Source organism: Symsagittifera roscoffensis, chromosome 6 (genome assembly GCF_963678635.1).
Source record: "Symsagittifera roscoffensis chromosome 6, txSymRosc1.1, whole genome shotgun sequence".
NCBI lineage: Eukaryota > Metazoa > Xenacoelomorpha > Acoela > Convolutidae > Symsagittifera > Symsagittifera roscoffensis.
In genome coordinates this window covers 19,551,770-19,571,003 of record NC_087067.1, presented here as the reverse complement: position 1 = coordinate 19,571,003, position 19,234 = coordinate 19,551,770, and the positions used below count along the sequence as shown (strand labels likewise).

The 19,234-nt window shown below is 33.9% G+C and overlaps 1 protein-coding gene across 3 annotated transcripts in view; it reads right to left on the bottom strand.

Moving 5' to 3' along the window:
• The window catches only part of LOC134848039 (amyloid-beta precursor protein-like), a 37,711-nt gene that overhangs the window by 645 nt on the left and 17,832 nt on the right, over positions 1-19,234 (bottom strand). For 2 of the 3 annotated variants that reach the window (XM_063865371.1, XM_063865372.1), the window contains exons 9-14: positions 17,034-17,204; positions 8,386-8,614; positions 5,777-5,908; positions 4,230-4,286; positions 1,221-1,285; positions 122-379 (exon numbers count right to left, since the gene is read on the bottom strand). In XM_063865371.1, the coding sequence (XP_063721441.1) occupies positions 122-379; positions 1,221-1,285; positions 4,230-4,286; positions 5,777-5,908; positions 8,386-8,614; positions 17,034-17,204 (912 nt within the window). The remainder of the gene's footprint in view (positions 1-121; positions 380-1,220; positions 1,286-4,229; positions 4,287-5,776; positions 5,909-8,385; positions 8,615-17,033; positions 17,205-19,234) is intronic. The other variant, XM_063865374.1, reaches the window with a different exon arrangement.

The following is a 19,234-nucleotide window of genomic DNA, read 5'->3' as shown; positions in this document are numbered from 1 at the left end:
AGGTATGAAGAACAAAATGTTCAGTTGTTCACTTGTTCACCATGCCAAGTTTCATTGCATTATGACAACGTAAGAAAAAAAGTTTTTCCAAACTGAAAATTTCAAAACTAATTGAACAAACCTGGAGAGAGTTAATATGTTTGTCCTCAGGACTTAAGGGGTGGGGGTTGTTGTCGACCCGGACGAAAGTGTTGCCTCCCACCATGCGACCACGTGGCCTCCTTCTCAAGATTGAGATCAAAATAGTAGCGACCACACATCCTGTGAACATGCACGCGAACATGACCAGGTACAGTTTCTGTCGCGAGTGTCCGTGAGAGTGTCCATCATCGTCGACATTGGATCCATTGGGGTCATAGTTTTCGCTCTTCAGGACTCCCTGAAAGATGACAAGAGATCAACATTAGCAAGGCACTAGGAGGATGGAAAAAAGCTTGTTGGCTCTTTCTTTAACTCGAAAAAAAATGTATCAATCGTAGTCTAAGCCTTGCTGCTTCAGTGAATAATGACAATGTAAGAAACGTCAAATAAGGTAACTTGCAATATCGACGATTATTTATGGAAACTAACCAAAATGTTTTTTATAAAATACAACAAAATTAGACTGACAAGAATTTAGCCGACAGACAGTTTCAATGAACTATGACCATTCAAACTATAAAATCATCAACTATCAGATCAATTTCTTTCGTCATTCTTTCTAGAATTCAAAATAAATTATGCCTTTCATAACGACTTATAATTTTAGCTCTAAAAGTTAGGTACGATTAACGAACTTGCATTCTATAATGATTGCGGCAACAAAAATACTGGGAAAGATTGGTTTTTTTTTAACAGTTTCTGGTCTCTTAAACTATCCCATCCCCTATTGCTCAAGGGGAGATTCACTAATAGTTACAAAATTCACATACGGTTAATAGATGAATTAGTTCTATATAGGGGGGGGGGGGCAATTCGTTACTGACAATTCTGTGCCATAGAGCTTTGAGGAGTAGTTGAAGAGTTCCCAGTTTCTTTACGATATCTTAGACGAAAATTTCTATTCACCACGCCAATTAAAAGAACTTTTTCCAATTAATGAGGCTTAAAATCACTGAAGGTGATTAAATCGATGTAAATATTGCCACCTATCAGTCGATTTATGAGAAGTTCAAAAGTTCGAGGTGAAATTATCTTATTTCTGTCATTCCTGAAAACTTAAGGTTTCAATATTAACTCACCGGAAGTTTGTCGACATATTTAGCCGCAAACACTCCTGACTGCTCAATCTCGATCTTGGATTGATCTGAAAATAAACTCAATGGTCAATTTCAGATATCACTTCCAGGATCACGGAGTTCTTTCAAACATTTGTATTATTCGTATAGACAAAATATATAAACATTTATGGAAAATGTTAATTAACTAAACATCGCTAACCGAAGAGTCATTCAGTTGAAATAGAGATATTTAACAAAATAGCAATGAGAATCATAATCATAAACAAATTGTTCTGAGGCTTTTACATTTTGAGCAGTTTTATAAACTCACAAACTACACCGACAAACATACTGGCTAAGAGGCAGGCCCACTTTCAGGTGGCTTGCTTCATTTAATTTTGGAACAATTTTGAGCCGATAAAGTTTCCGCTTAATATCGCCGAACTTGGTCTTTCAATCACCTATCATTTCACTCACAGAAATTTGTTCAATGAAAACACCGGTAGCATAGTTAGCTCAAATTTAAAATGACTTTTGTCCTTTGTTTCGATTTGAAAGAAGCGATAACATGGTATGGTAAAATAAGATCAGAAAAACCTGGTAATGTTACTTCCATGGGTGACTGAATCAAGTATCAACATACCCATACAACTCATTTCATTTCATCCAATATCTGAGCATTCAAAATATCTATTGCCGTTTCTCCGGTGTTAATTAAATTGTCGCAAAATAAGGATATAAAAGATAGGCTTTGGATGCTGCATTTGAATGACTGGTATCAGTCTCTTTTCTTTACGTACAAACTTGCGTCGGATCATCACCCGTTAGCACAATTAACAAAATACTCACTCCAGCCATATATGATTTGATTAACCTTCATTTTGCTCCGACGGAACACTTAGGCTTCGTGTGCTTCTTTATTCAGACTAACATCGACTTTGCAATTAACCCTTTTAAGTAGAATTTTTTACACAGAGGCGAAGCGGATCTTCGCATTACTCGCGATACACAACTGAATGACTATAATTATAAGCAAATGAAAAGACAAATCAAAAAACTAAAAATGCAAACAAACAAAAAAATTCCTGGAACAAAATTTCCTGCACAATTAGAAACTTTACAAAGAGCTTTCAAAATGCTCAAAACAAACCGAAACTTTCTGAGGGACTTAAGTCGTCAAAAATAAGCAAATACCAAAGTCTAAAATATTTGAAAATTTTCAGTTTCCACAAAAAACAGGCCCCGGCTGTAATCCTACTTCTGGAATTTGTCGTCTCAAGCATGGTTGCTATCGATGCACCAAATGCTCAGAACACTCGTTGAATTTATAAAGAAAACAACTACCTAAAACTTTTACTCAACATAATGAAAAAAATCAAATGGCAAAAAATAAGCAAACTTTTTGAACTCAATTACTTGCCCAAAACCGCAAAACACTGAACCGTTTTTAAAATTCAGTAAAAAATGCCGAAAATTAGGGAAATTTGGTACTGGCAAAAAAAGCAGACAAACAGAAGTCCCACAAGACAAAAGTTTTGCTAGACAATTGCAGTTTTCTATTGAAGCGTAGCAAATTTGGCACATTTAGTCGGCTCCGAAATTAATCCAAATTGAGTTAAACAAGCTATTTGATCCGAATAATGTGTTACTTGATGCGAACTATATCACTTAGTACTTAACACTGTGCTTGGGGAAATACAGATTTTAAAATATATGTTTTTTTTTGTGAAAACTGATTATAAATGAATAACCTTTGGAAGATTTAGAGGATTCGCCATAATTCAAGCAATTCTATTGATCAAATTTTTAATACCCCATTGAATATATCGCTTGTGTTCAAATGTTAAAAGATATTTTACCTTCGATTATTTTTGTTAAAATCTGAGGGTTTGAAAATTGCTTATTTGCTCTGGACTAATTTATGCGCTCTCTGAAGACGTTATTTATGATGCTGAAGGCGTAACGCGATTTATTTATGCGCTGTGAATTATGCCACGCTACAAAATCATTCCAAATTGAACCGGGGCAAGCTAATCGGTCGTATCGACTTCATCATTACTCAAATTTCCTTCAGCAATAACTATTCAATACCAACTACGGGGCAGTCGGAATATTCAGGGTTTTCCCCTGATATAAGACCAGGCTTGTTATGATTTAATAAATAAAAAATTTGTAGAGTCTTAAGCATTAAACAGCCCAAAATCAAAATTTCCATGTCTTGATTTAAAGTTTATGCAGGTGAAATTTGATTGGCTAATTTTAGCCCATCAAATTCAAGCAACACGGTCAAGCATTTCAATCAAAATTTCCAGTAGTTAAAAATATCAATCAAAATTATCGAGTGCAACTTTGCCAAAAAACCAATTTAATTTCAAGTCCAAGTTCTATATTTTCAGTCATTTTATGACAAATTTTTGTTTGAAATGACGGGCCATAGTGTTTGAAATTGATTGGTAATAAGCTAATCATGATCAACCACATCAATTTCAGTTCAAGATATAGAAAAACTGATTTTGAGCCGTTTAGCGCATAAGGCCCGATTTCTAATTGATAAATGGATAGTAAATCACTTGTGTTCAGAATGGTTAATTGGTTCATCGTTACAAAATTTATCATCTGCGCACCAAGCTTTATCTTGATTTAAACAAATGTTTAGGTCGACTCTGAATGCTTTCAATTATATGGATCAATTGAAACACCAAACCATATCCGAGCCTTTATAAGACTAAGTCAATTTTGTCAATTCGAAAACTAAAAACGAATAGATTTCCAAAAAAAAGTTACATCTAGTGTTGTTTCGAACAACCCTTTTTACTGTTCACAAATTTATAATACCAATATTGGTCTTCAAAAACAATGACTGAATAAACTTTTCCGGTCACAAGGTTTAAAGTATAAAGAGTGGGTCTTTAAAAGGGTGTTTTACGCACGCACGATGATTGTTAGTAGGGTGCTAAATAGATCAAATCTAAAGTTTGAACAGTGCTTGAGTCTGAATTGTGCGTTGTTATGTTTGATGACGGATGATACCTTTAGTTTCAGAAGGGTCTTGTGAGCTAACGATAGCCACGTTACCCCTGTAGCCTTCTAAATCAACACAAATTATGATAGTTAATCGCATGCGAAAAGCAAGCATAGAAGCTTGTCCAGTCATAATCATGATTAATTTTTGATCAAGATCTTGGCGCGGTGCGTGAACTAAGAAAACAAATCCAATGGTACTTTCGAAGATTTCAGTACCTTTGAGGTTTTCTTCGATGACTTATCTATACTTTCGAGAACCAACTTATCCAGACGCGTATTTGGGGATTCGACCCCATCACCAACCAAAGGATCCCCTTTGGTATTATTTTTTGACATTCATTTTAGGCCGACCAACCCTAAAATTTTTCTAAACGCGCCTTTTGCACCAATCTATAATAATTCTGAAGGGAAGCGCGCGCCGAAAAATGCGATTTTATGGTCAAATTTTCCGAAGTGCCCAAAAACGGCACTTTTGATCTGTTTTTCAAAAATTTGCCAGCGGAGCAATTTTTTTGGTCGAAATAGGGTCTTTATAGTGTTCTGGGAATGCTCAGAAAATCAATTTTGAAATCCGCCCCATCTCCCTCGAGAAAATCCTAGATCCGCACCTGAACTGATATATTTGGACCGCACACAATCTGAATTCTGTAAATCTTGCAAAATCCATGGGCAGTAGTTATTACTTCAGAAAAATTGTTATTAGTTTTTTTTCGGTTTTGAAATAGCAAAATCTGAATTTTGCGGGAATATTTTATTATCATAACTTGACCACCGAAAAACTCGTCCAGTGGCGCCAGCGGGGATTTTCTTAACTTCATCATCAACAGCATAATAAACAGTTGTGTAACACCATCTTATTGTATTTGGCGGCTTGGGAGTAGTTAAACGACCGTGTGGATTAATCTTGTGGGAGTTTTGGAGATCACTTAAAGTCTTTTGTAAAGTATGTCCAATGATGGCAAATTCGAAGAGAATAAGTGCACTCAAAATTTCAACGATTTCAATGATAGTTAGTACTAAAACCAGCTAAAGTAACTTAAGTTGACAGGCTTCTGAGAATTTCAAAATCTGGTTTTTAGATAGTCATCTTCATAATACTTTAGCAATCGATTTCATATGTCAATCAAAATTGAGCAGAACAGTTCCTGGTTCTTTTGAGCTCCTAATCTTGGTTAGCTTGTCAAGAAAATAAAAAAAGTTGCCAAAAAATTGGCAAGAATCAATAAAACAACATTTCACTGAGGCATGACAACTAGAATTATCAACACTTTCTTGTACGTTGCTCTCGATTTTCTCAAATTTCATGTTGCAACATCATCCAATAAAAGTTCGCATACCGGAAAGCCATGAACAATATATTAGTTAAAAATTAAAGACATCGAAATCAGACAACCTTAAAATCAAAACAGTTAAGACTGTTTTTGGATTTTTTTTTCGTCGAGGTCGTTTTTTCGACACTCATGGATAAAAAGTACATTTCAATGCCGTCTTGCTGGTTTATTGTACTCTACCTCACTTGATTCATAGTGCTTTTTTTTAAGTTTGTAACTCACCTGGAGTGAATTTGCTGACTGGGGGCTTTGAACTGACTGACGTGTCGATGCTGACCTCGAGTGACCTGGTGACCTTGGTGATTTCGGCTATGACCTTGGAGAAGTAATCGTCATACTCACTCATGATCACATCTGAACATAACAGAGCAAGTTTATAAAAGGTCAAAGGAAAAAGCTCTACTTTGCTAAAGTGTCCCTTAGGACAATTATAATTTTTACCACAGAGGCGAAGCTGCGCTTCGAACAACCTGCGCTACAAAACAATAAAGCCGCTAAGTCGGAAAAAAATCAAAAATGTGAAACTAGCATCTGAAGAAAAAAAATTATTAGCGGTATCAAAGCCAAAAATACTTTAGCAGAAACTCTTTAAGCCGAAAAAATCAACAACTAAGATTTACAAAAAATTAAAAATTCCTCCTCGCCCTCAAAACGCACACAAACACAAAACTTTAACTGCTCGTCAAATGAATCAAAATGAGGCCATTTAGCCGATATAATATAAGTCGAAACCTATTAAGCCACAAAAAGGCGAAGCTGAGCTTCGCTCCACTTGCAATATAACAATTATAGGATGAGTGCACCATGAAGAATAAAAATTAGCAAACAGAACTTCGAACGATGATCCAATTGAAACAAGAAGTAGAAAAACAAGAAAAACATTTTAAAAGAAAAAGCATTTTTTTCGTGGTTTTTCAAAGAGGTCATAGTCGAGATGAATTTGGGCATTCAAAAATGGTGCCAGAGTCTTATCGATCTCAAAAGTACTATAATTTAGGGAGGAAAAAAATCGGTATATAAGCCGACAGAACTGAAGCCGACATCCAATAAAAATAAACTCAGCCAAGAACTTTCGTCAAGAAACATTGAAAAAATTTCATGTAACGCCCACATAGGATCCACGATAGATATATCAGTAGCGTATGCAAAGTAGACTACATCATTAGAAAACTAAAAAGATAGAACTTAATTCGACAAACATGAAGCCGAAAAATCATCAGCAGAAAATTAATATCAGAAAATTAAAATCTATAATTATATATACAATAGCTTGAGTTCTAGATATGGCATGCAGTAGTCACTAGTACCCCAGCATGATGTAGTTAAATTTGAAATTTCATGAAAATTTTTTGAGCTTGTCAGCATCATAATTGATTCAATTGATTATGTTAAACTAATGTTTAACCCGAAAAAAGGTCTATATTTCGATTTGATAAATTGGTAATAGCAAGCAAAAAAGCCAAAAAACAATTCAAAAAACTTACAAATAATGAAAAATTATTAACTCCCCCTCAGCCTCTAAACACACCAAAACAAAAATTTTATTCGCTCGTCAAAAGATGCAATATGAGGTCATTAAGCCGATATAATGTAGGCCGAAATCCATCAAGCCGAAAAAAAAGAAAAGAAAAAACAAAAACAGAAAAAATGCTTTTATGAATTTTAATTTTTTAATTTCTCTTCTAGGCACTTAAGCAATTTGTGCAATCCATAGGTGAGCAAAAAAACTAAGTTTCACGTGAAACGACTCAACATTAGGTCAATAAGCCGATACAATACAAGCCGAAATACAGGCAGAAAAGTTTCAAGCGAAAAAAAATTCGACGTCAAGAAAATACAAACAGCCGAGGTAAATCAAAACACGAAGAGCAACTACAATGAAAATTGCGCATTGAAAAAAAAATTCTACAATGTGGCATTCTTTCATTTACCATAAAATTAGCTTACAGAACAAAAAAGGTAAGAGATGTGGAAACTAAGCCGACAAAACAAGCAGACAACTGATAGGACAATGATTTTTTGGTACAAAATACTTTGGGTTTTAAAAATACAGGTGCTGACCGTGGATTCAAGCCTAGGCCCTTAGCCGTCAAATATTTTTGGTTACCAGTACTTAAATTTGAATTTTCAAGATATCGAGCATGCTGAATTGAATGCTGCGCAATTGATTGTGATTTTGTTAAACTAGTTGTTAACACAAAAAAGTCTGTACTCAGATTTGATAATTCTTGCTAATCGCAAGCGTAAACATAGATATAAAGCCTAGGAAAAATTGAGTGTTGATGTACGCTGAGTAGCAGAAAAAAAAGATTATTTGAATTCTTATTACTTTTCAAAGTGGGTCTGGTAGTGTTGCATGAGGTCTTGACTCAGGTACTTTTTTTTCTGTTTTAGTCTTATCTCTTCTCTTTTTTCGGCTTGATTAATTTCGGCCTACATTATATCGGTTTAATGACCTCATATTGCATCTTTTGACGAGCGAATCTTATTTGAATTTTCAGAAAAAATATATCAGGTTAAAGCTATCAACTTTCACGATGCCTAAATCATTTACAATTTTATTAGCTACACCTGATCAACTTTGCCATACAATTCACTGTTGAAATTTAACGACCTTACATCGACCTAACACTTATCATGAAAGCAATAATATAAGTACATCTTTAGTTTTCCAACCCAGCCGATTCTTGAAATTAAGAAAACATTTTCTCAAATTTTTTCCTTCTCAAAATTTTTAGGAGGTAGCTCAAAATTAGTTTTGGTTGGCTTTTTTGGAGCTAAAAAAATGCTTTGGTTTTTGCGGTAATAAGTTGATGATGTCCAACTCTCACCAAGCTGTTTCTGGAAGTTATAAGACAGCCCCTCCATCTTCAACACTTTCTCACACACCCCCATGCCTTCCTCGTGGGCTGCGTAGACACTGTCCAGCGTCCTGCCGTGTTCCACTTGTGCCCTGGTGTAACTCAAATGAGCCACCCTGGAGAAGTGGGTCTGGTAGTGTTGCATGAGGTCTTGACTCAGGTCCAGGTACTTCGTCAGCGCCGACATCAAGGCCGTCTCCTAAAACAAGAAATTTATTTACAGAAGCATTTTGTTTAAATTAATTATAAAAAAGCAGAGACAAATCACTTGTCGCAGAAGAACTAAATAAGAGACTGATGTTTTAGCTCATCAGAACTGCGTATTGAAACATTAAAAATTGGAAAATTTATGAAATTTTTGGTCTTTTTATATTTTGATAGGATACTTGAAAACCTTCATTCAACTCCAGAAAAAAAAATAAACCAAGACAAGACAGAAATTCTGTCAATGGAATCAAAACGACTTTATTACAGGATTGATAAATTCAAAACCATGGACAAATTAAACGCGTCAGTTTCCTCCTTAAAATCTGAAGGGCAACTTCGAATTGTTATTTTTCGCCCAAGAAACAGCTCCAGAAAAGTCTTCAGAAATATGATTCTTGAGTTTCGAGATTTCATGATGAATAGTCTGATCCTCCGTGGATTGGACTTCAAAAATGACTTATCTAAAGTGCAAAACATCCGAAATTTAATATTGGTCTGAGAAATTTGCATATTGCAAAAAGAATTTCAAGTCTACCTTGTCTAATTATGTAGAACAAAATTTTTATTACATTTTTTATATCACTCTTGTCACTATATGCCTTGAAAGATGGAACGGTTACTTTAAAGAATTAATCAACACCGATTGTTGTCAGCAAGAAAACGAAGCCCAAAAGCTCACCACACATTCTTTGAGAAAAAACTGGTAAATCTCCTAAAAATATTGGAACAACTTGTCAAATAGTCTTAGAGCTAGAAATGCCAAATATATCTAAACGAGGTTTACAGAAATTTTTAATCAACAATCTTACTATCTTAAAGCAAAATTGTAAGTTCACAGCAAAAAAATGTATTCACAATCTAGCACTAGCACAAATTGGTCAAACCTAATCAACAGCAGTAGCGGATTTAGGGGGGTGGGCGACGCAAAACACAGATTTCAGAAAAATTTAAATTGCTGAAGAAACTTAAATAGTTTTCATAACTTTTTGAACAATTTTATATTTTACTACCATTTGTATTTTTTGAATTGAACATCTTTGCCTCTGGGTCACTAAAAACATAGCCAATCGAAGATTGCAAAAGAGTAATGAACGCAATTGAACATAGAAAAACTGACTTTCTTGAAAAAATATCAACTTTCTCAATTTCTAAGAAAAAATAGATGCCCATTAAATTCTATGTCTAGAACAATTTATGATTGGCGCTTTTTTGATAGCATGAACCCAACTAGAGAAAACTTGATCAATAGGTAAATATCTAAGTTCATTCATAAATGCATCAATATGTATGAATGCACATCTGTAGTTATTACAGACTTTTAAGACTTTTCATGATAAAAAAAAAAATCACCAAGACCTATAAAAGAGTCTTCATTACGTTAATTAATCTTAAAAATACTTATTAAAGCTTGTTATATTTGAAAACTTTTTAAAGACAGTATTTTCGCATTTTGCTTCACAAAATCTTTCTGTTATCCGTGGCCAAGAGAATAACACATCAGTTCTTAAATTTATCTCAATGAATTTTTCTATTTTATCTAAAAATCGCCATTTCTTGACTTTCCATGATCTCATTGACAGCAGCTACCTTATCATTAAAAATTTTGATAATAACCGTTTTTCTGCATGAAGTAACAGTATTGAATTACGGAGATTATTTTCGATAGTTCTCGTTTTTCTTGACGTAGTTAGTTTCAAATTTTGAGCTTATTTTCGATTATTCCTGTTTTTCTGCATAAAGTAACAGAATTGAAAGTTGAAGCTTCTTTTAAATTTTGGAAAAAATCTAAAGTAACTTAAAGCGGTAATATTTGTTCCCGATACTGTGCTCGCGTGTTGTGCATCTTGTGCTCGGGTGTTTTTAAAATGTAAAGCAACTCAAAGCGGTAATATTTTAGTTCCGATATTGTGCTAGGGTTTTTTCTCCAGATAAATTTCGACATTTTAACTAGAAAACTTTGACGGATTTTTTTATATCAGCCAAAAGCTGTTGTTTTTCTCGTAATACCTTGCTATATGTGACATATATCACTTTAAAATTTTCATAGCTGGTGTGTTTTTTTTCCTTTTTTGAGAGAAAAACTACCCAATTGAATTTAAGAAGCAGTCAAAAAACTCAAGGTTTTGCCCTGCTGCAATCATTCTTGTTGTTCCGACTTTCGCTACGAAAATAACGGAATATTTGTGCTCGGGGTGGGTTTTTTTTTCAGACAAATTTCGACTTTTTAACTAGCCATTTTTGACGGAATTTTTTTTATCGTTCGAAAGCTATTGTTGTCCTGAGCTTAAATTTAAAAAGATATTTCCTCTGTGATCATTTTTCGTAAAGTTATCGGGGTTTAAAGATAGCAATTTCGGCCAATTTGGGACAATTAACGCGCGATATCTTTCGCGGTATCAACGCGTAAGCGAGATTTAATCCGTCTTAGAAATCGTTCCAAATAGGTTCAAGGAAGCTTATATGTCGTAGTTGATTTGTCAATCGGAGCAAAATCTATCACTTTGTACTTAATATGGCGTGTGGGAGGATGTTTTCACAAAAAATTCTAAAATTTAAAAAAAAAAATTTAAATCACAATTGAATTTTTCATGTTATTGCTGCTCCATAGACCTTGAAAGGCAGTCGGAACATTCAGGGCTTTGCCCTGATACAAGCAGTCTTGTTTGTCTCTTCAACCGAATTTCTTTTATTTACCTATACATGTTTTTTAAATAAACAAAACCTTTCCATTATGGCATCGAAAAGAGCCATACAATGCTGTGATCAGAACCTCCGCTTTGTGTCAATTATCCCGGTCTAAAAAGGAGCGAACAGCTAATTAGCATGATAAAAGACTCCCAATTTTGTCAACACTTCATATCCCCCACTGCCCTCAAAAGCCAATTAACACCCTCAATTTCACCAAGTGCCTGATCAATGCTTAACTTATATGAAAACGCCACTCGATAGGTAGTTAACTAGCTTTTTTCGTATTCTTACGAGATGGACTTTTTTCATCACTTTTTTTTCAATTCCCTCCCTTCTTGAAAATGAATTTAACTTTATTATTATTATTATGTAATGACTTCCTAAGTTGATTATCAAAAGGATCATACCAAATGTTTCAAACTTGATGAAGCAAATATTGTTCTAATACCGTTCTCCAAAACCACAGCAACAAATCACAAAATCACAGCAACTCATAATATAGATTTTTGGTATTATGAGAAGCGATTGATTTTTCAATGACATTTTTGGGTTTAAAACTAAGTTCAACTGATATTGTCTCATTCAGTTTTACTCTTCACAAAAAATTCATTTACTTGGGATAGACAGATTAGAAAAAAGTGAGAGTCAAAACCAATGACTAACCCCAGCTTTAAATTAAATTTCCACTTCAAATTAAATTAACCATTTTAACTTCGGGCATTCAATCCTGTCTGCGCCAACAGACTTTCGGCAGCACAGATTTTAAAATATTCTTTTTTCATCTTTTCCGCCTTCGCGACTGTGATTCACTCTGTTTAATAGTGACCCAATAAGATGGCGTGCCCAAGGGAAAGACAAGAGGACCCCCTAGGGTCTGGAAAGAATAGATACCATGCACTGAGCAGACATGTCTTAGTGCAGAACGTTTCCTAGGGCATAAATGTGCGCTTTGTAAGAATAAATCAACAAAAGAAAACTTAAATCGTGTTAATTTTTTTTCGGCAACAAAATACCTCATTTAGAAAAAGATCTACTAGTTGAAAGCGGGATAATTACATTATCAAAAAGAATAAAAGCATTTTTAAAATATTAATTAGTAATTGCAACGATTCTTCCGTGGAACATGGTCTGCTAATACGCACTGAGTGAGCTTTAAAAAGCAGTCCATTATCATTTGTGAAATTCTAACACTCCTTTTAGCTAGGTTCAACAATAGCTGGGTGCATTAGAACCTTAACAGATAAAATAGCTGTGGCTCTGAAAAGAAATGGAACTATATATGGTATCAAAGGATAATTTAAAAGCATGTCTAATGAATATCAGGGTTCATCTTAAATAAGAAGTCTCGATTTCTATACACAATGTTTTCTCTATTCATATAGTAATAAGAAAAACTTACATCTATTTTTAGCCGGATTGAATTTCAAAAAGAGAAAAGACCGATTTCTACTCAGATTAAATGAATGAATTATACCTAAAATGCAACTAATTTTAAGGGGAATGGGCAAGAATGCATTTTCTCATCCACATAAACCAATCTAAAAATCAAGCGACGAAGAAAAACAAACGTCAAGGTCTCGAAAAACCGCGAACAGAAAAAGCTCCCATGGTTTGGCATCTTGATAAAATTTACAAAAAAAATATATATATGACACTAGAGTTCTTTGAGTTTCAAGATCAATTTGTAATCGACACTTTTTTGATAAAATAAACCCAATTTGGGACAACTGGATTAAAAGCTAAGTTTTCATTCCTCTGGGAAATCTGAAAATTGATACCCACTTTCGAAAGTAGAAGTCAATCACGTTTTTCCTGACCTTAACACTTTTGAAGTTCGATAGCGGAGTTTGCCTTCCTTTCAACAAAGAAAGTGAAGAGAACTTAAAAAAAATCACAAGTCAAACCGCGAAAATCAAAATTGAACGTGAACAAATTTTAATGACTTTTGCTGAAAAACAAACGAACAAAAAATCACCAATTGCCGCATAAGAGTATTCACTACGTTCATGAATCTAATAAAATTCATCAGAATACCTGTTATTTATTCGGCTCTTTTCCAGTTCCCCCCTTTGATTTTTTCGGAAATTTAATATATGAAAACTTTTAAATTTAAAATGACTTTTCAGGTTATAAACTGCAACAAAACGTGTCAGCGTGAACAAATTTTCACAACATTTCTTTCATGCAAAATTCCGTGTGAACAATTTTTGAACAACTTTATTTTGAAATTTTACGAGGGGGGTGGTAAACTCGAAAAGAGCCATTTATTCGTAGAGGATTGAGCATTGCATCATGCTTAAGTGCTGTGGTCTGAATATTTTCGTGTTTAAGACCAACCACTCAAAGAGTGGTAATAGAAGTGAGCTTCAAGTTGAATTGGACTTTATATTTTTTTCAGAACGTTTGAACGGTTAATTATATTATTTCAAAAATATTTCTAAAATTATAGGTCCATACTTTCTATCATTTTTTCAAAAGCTTAACATTTCTATCATTTTCTTAAAGAACTGTAGTCGGAATATTGTGTGCTACTTGCAAAGTAATTGTACACCATTAAAATCACTGGAAACTGTAAATATTAACCCTAACCGATTGAACGTTTTGAAGTTGCAGTGTTTTTATTCTCTTCAAGTAAGCGGGTTGATTGTCGCGAAAGTGAGTCCGTATACTTCTCTGTAAAAACTTTTGCTGTATTTGAAATTATGTGATAACGCGAATACATAGTAACGCAAGCCTAATGGAACTCTCCTAACCAAACAAAACAAAGTTTGAAGCATTCAGAACAAGAAGAAAAATTCTACCTCAGAGAAAGGCAAAAAGCATTTGGCAATAAAGAAATTGAAAGTCGAAAAAAAAACAAGAAAACAGACAGCAACAAAGAATCAACTCTTTGGATTTTTCAAGATCTCAAATGGGTGATACTTCTTTGAAAAAACTAGAACTTTCAATTACTTTTAATTCGCCAAAAATTTAAAAACTGATAACTAATGACACAAAAGCCAGGCGCTTTTTCGCACTTGTTATTTAAATGAAAGCAAATTTCAATTTTCAAATTTCTCAAATTTCAAGTCAAGAAAAAAGAAACCAAAATTCTAACTTTTGGATTTTTGAGAGCGACTTTTTGTTACTTCCTGAAAAAAAAACAGTACAAAATATCACAACGACGACATGTGAACACTTCGTTCATTAACACTTAAACCCAAAAAAACTGAGCGGAAAATTCAGAAAAATCTTTGATATCCGAGCAAAATCTCAATTATTGGTATTTTCTTTTTTTTTCGCATCCAACAAAGATAACACGGATTTCTACACTTATCACGCAATTAGCCTTTTGAAGAAGCAACAGTACCATAAATACATAATCAAAACGTATAAATATAGACTTAAATAGTTAACAAAAAATCCGAATTTGTTATTCTAACTTCAATTTATGATTGCTCAATTGTTGCCAAATCAACATGTGTTAAATTAGATTTGGTGGAAAACATCAATGAAAAGAATTTCCTTAGTTTTGACTAATTTTAACAACGAGGCGAAGCTCCGCTTCGCAAACACTTGTGAGAACACGACAAAAATTGCTCTACAAATGCAATAATAAACATTAAATATAATCCTCGAATCGGCAAAAAATCGTCCACCTCTGACACTCGAACCAGCGACCTAAATATAAAGAATCTCACACTAACCACTAAGCCACTGACGCTTAATAGGTACTATTAACTACTCAGTTACAAATAAAGGAGAGAACAGATGGTATGCAAGTTCCAATGCTACAGTGAAATTTCCAAATAAGTGGACACTTTTAATGAACACTTTTATTTGAGAGTTAGAGTAGAAAAAAAGAAGATTCGTAATAACACACTAAGCTGATCGCAAGTGTAAAAAGCGATCGAATGATTTGGAACTAAATCAATGACAAATTCACGGCAATAAGGGTGCTATTTGAAAACAAAATATAAAAACATATTTCATTGGTAGTAGTCTCCGCCCTAGTATTACTTATGTGACTACGCTTCGATGTTCAAATGCTTAAAATGAGAAATCTTAAAATTTTTCAGAAGATTTAGTATTTTTCAGAAGATTTAGAGAAAACATCGACAAAGTTGTTGCAAAAAGTCACCGAAAAGATGTTTAATTACGAAAAACTGAGTCAACTCGAAGCCATGGCATGATTATATTCTGAGTTCATCCTTAAGTTTGATGTTTCTGTAGAACGTACTATCAATCTACAGGGCAAAATTCTACTATATGGTCTGATCAAGTGGTTAAAGACGTGCTTGATAGTGGTGAGCAACCCCTAATAGTCATGGCTGGTCCGAATTATTTGTACGGCAAGCAGCAGCTTCCCCTTATATCACACTTAAAATGTGATACAAGAAACTGTGGAAGAAATGGAGTTGCTGAATATAAAACAAAATTGCTGAATAAATTGAGCAATAGCAATCTGTTACCTGGAAAAATTGGTGAAATGACCAAAAATGAAGAAACAAATTTCGTTCACAAATTCAAAAATAATTTTATACTTGGAAATAATGATTTAGTACATTCCATATTTTTAATTAACCTTTCATCTACTATATATATATTTTTTGAACACTTTGGCTAAAAGCTATCAAAACACCATTTCAGAGTTGCGATTCTTGTCCGAAAAACTGAATCTCCAAATCCTTCTAGTTTTCGAGATATCGTTCTCTTTCAATTTTTTTCGGAATTTTTTTTTGAAAAAAAAAAATCCTTTTTTTATTTCCTTAAAACTGATGTTAAATTATATGGGATTGTAATCGGGCAAAATCAGAGAAAACTAAACAGTATTTGGCTCTTTTGTGAATTAATTTGGTATAATTATTTTTACAAGTAATTTTTTTTTTTCGTTTTTTTTTTCTCTTATTTTATTTAAATTTGTCACCAAGTTGTGCTCGGGTAGACTCTCGATAGGTGCGTATTGTACCTTTAGTCTATCCACTCCATTTTTATTTTGTACAACTAATTTGAGTTTCCTAAAATACTTAAAAATTACTGTTGTATCTGTACTTAAACTATTATGGAGAAACAAATTGTTTTTTCTTTCTTTCTAGCACTCCGTTAACGAAGTTATGGCTCTTTTTAGTGTAGGAAAATACGATATGGTACGTCGTATAAACAAGGCGTACCGAAGACTAACCAGATACAATGACTTGCATTTTTAAAAACCATGGGCGGATTTAGGGAGGGGGCGGACTTTGGTACTTTTTAAGAAATCCATTTTTGGCCGACCGACCCTAAAATATTTCTAAAGGCGCCTTCGGCGCCAATATATACTAATTTTGAGGGGAGAGCGCGCGCCAAAAAAAGCGATTCTTTTGTCAAAATTTTCCAAAAAGTGCCCACACCGTCTTTTTAGTGCTTAAGTAGAGCTGGGAAAATCAATTTAGTCGAGACCTAAAAAAAAAGTCGTCAAATTTTTCCAAAAGTTTTTGAAAATCCGCCCCCCCCCCCCCCCGAGAAAATCCTAGATCCGCCCTGACAGAAACTTTCCTATTCGGACAAGGCCCGGGGGTCAACCCAAGCTGTACAGAACTTTCTGGGATTGCTTTCAAAAATTTTGCATCTATCTTACCCTTGTTTTTAATGTTTACAATAACTAAAGATATCAGGTAGACAAACTCACTTATATGCAATTTCATAGTTGAAGACAAAAAGCCCAATTATAATGACACTTTATCAATATCTTTAACCTGACCGACCTTAGCTGCACTGTTGCTATCTGCAGTGTCAATCAACGCCTTCACCCTCTTCAGAGCCAAGTCCATCTTATCCCTCTTCCCGCTCGCCACTCTATCTCTGTGCTTCTGTGTGATCTTCGCCTTCGCTTCCCTGTACTGCTTCTCCAGGTCTTTAGTCGCTTCTTCGTACAGCTACAACAAACAAAGTCAGCATCAACACCAAGTTTTATACAAACTACGTGTATTCGTCAATGAAGTGATGCGTTCAGAAACCTGAATGACATCAAATATACGGATCATTGAACCGAAATACGAACATTTTTTCGCAATCCAATTATAAAAAAAAGTGTAATAATTTTAACAAGCATGCTAACAGCAAGAGCTTTTTCATATTCAAATTTTAGTTTAGTGGAAGAAAGATGGCACAAATCGGCGTCTTAATTATGTAAATTAAAAATTTTGTTCCTGTGCATCGTAAATTTTGTTGATTATAAAAAAATAATTTGCGTTTCTCTCTGGGGAGTTTATGTGCATTATTTCTTTTGTTGATAATAAAAAATAATTTGCGTTTCTGTCTGGGGATAGTCTATGTGCATTATTTCCGCACATTCCAGACTGAGTTATTTTGTTGCAACTTTTTTACTAGTTGAACTTTTGTTTCGCACCACTATTGCAGCCGAAACTGGTCAATCTGTAGTTAATGACCCAGTTAATAGTCATTTCCGGTTTAATGAGTTGATCCTCCCATTTTTGTTTAATAGTGTGATGCATCGATTAACTGATCTACTTAAATAATTTTTTCTATTTTTTTTTCCAGGAGGCTAAGCCGAATTCCATCGTAATGCAATGTTATTTCGCAAAATTCTAATTGAAGCCCAGTTACTAACATCGCCAACTGAAACTTGGAAAAGTGTCAATGAACTCAAGAACACTGAAAAAATGATTTTTTCAGTTTCAAAATTTGGAGAAAGAATAAATCACCTTAAGGCTCTTTGAAAAGGATCTTAAATGATCTCACAAAACTAACCAATGAGAGAAAAATGAGTCGCATTTGAAATTTGAGGGAATTGTTTATTCCGGTGGCAAATCTACAAATCATATTTCACGCTCGAAACTTAAATCCATTCACGTGTTTTTAGCTCTATTGGCATTTTCATGAACGGAGTGCGGAATTTCTAAGCCTGTACAAAAATCATAATCAAACCGCAAAAAATCAAAATTGAGCGTGAACAAATTTCAAATTTTTTTGCTGAACAAAAAACACTCGGCCTTACATAAAGGTCTTTTAAGCAGGTACAAAAAATCAAAATCAAACCGCAAAAAAATCTAATTTGAGCGTTAACAAATTTTAAAACTTTTTGCTGAACAAAAAAAAACACTCGGCCTTACATAAGTGTCTTTTAAGCATGTACGAAAAATCAAAATCAAACCGCAAAAAAAAAATCAAATTTGAGCGTTAACAAATTTTAAAACTTTTTGCTGAACAAAAAACACTCGGCCTTACATAAGTGTCTTTTAAGCATGTACGAAAAATCAAAATCAAACCGCACAAAAAATCAAATTTGAGCTTTAACAAAATTTAAAACTTATTGCTGAACAAAAATACTCGGCCTTACATAAGTGTCTTTTAAGTCTGTACGAAAAATCAAAATCAAACCGCAAAAAAAATCAAATTTGAGCGTTAACAAATTTTCAAACTTATTGCTGAACAAAAAATACTCGGCCTTACATAAGTGTCTTTTAAGTCTGTACGAAAAATCAAAATCAAACCGCAAAAAAAATCAAATTTGAGCGTTAACAAATTTTAAAACTTTTTGGTGAACAAAAAACACTCGGCCTTACATAAGTGTCTTTTAAGCATGTACGAAAAATCAAAATCAAACCGCAAAAAAAAAACAAATTTGAGCGTTAACAAACTTTGAAACTTTTTGCTGAACATAAAAACACTCGGCCTTACAAAAGTGTCTCCATTTCCTCCATATACACAGTTTCTATGTTGTAACGAGTGGACTTATAAGGTTAAGTATGCAGACCATTTATGTTCAAAATTTTTTAGATTTGGAGTGTAATATCAGTACTCGAATTGATTGTAACTGGATTATCAATGCCTAATGTCATCATCACTTTTTGAAAAATTCCCCTATTCAAATTTGGTTCAATCTCAGCGTCATTGGTGTATTTAGAAAATCTGATTTCTCTGGGCATGGAATTTTAGTTTAAAA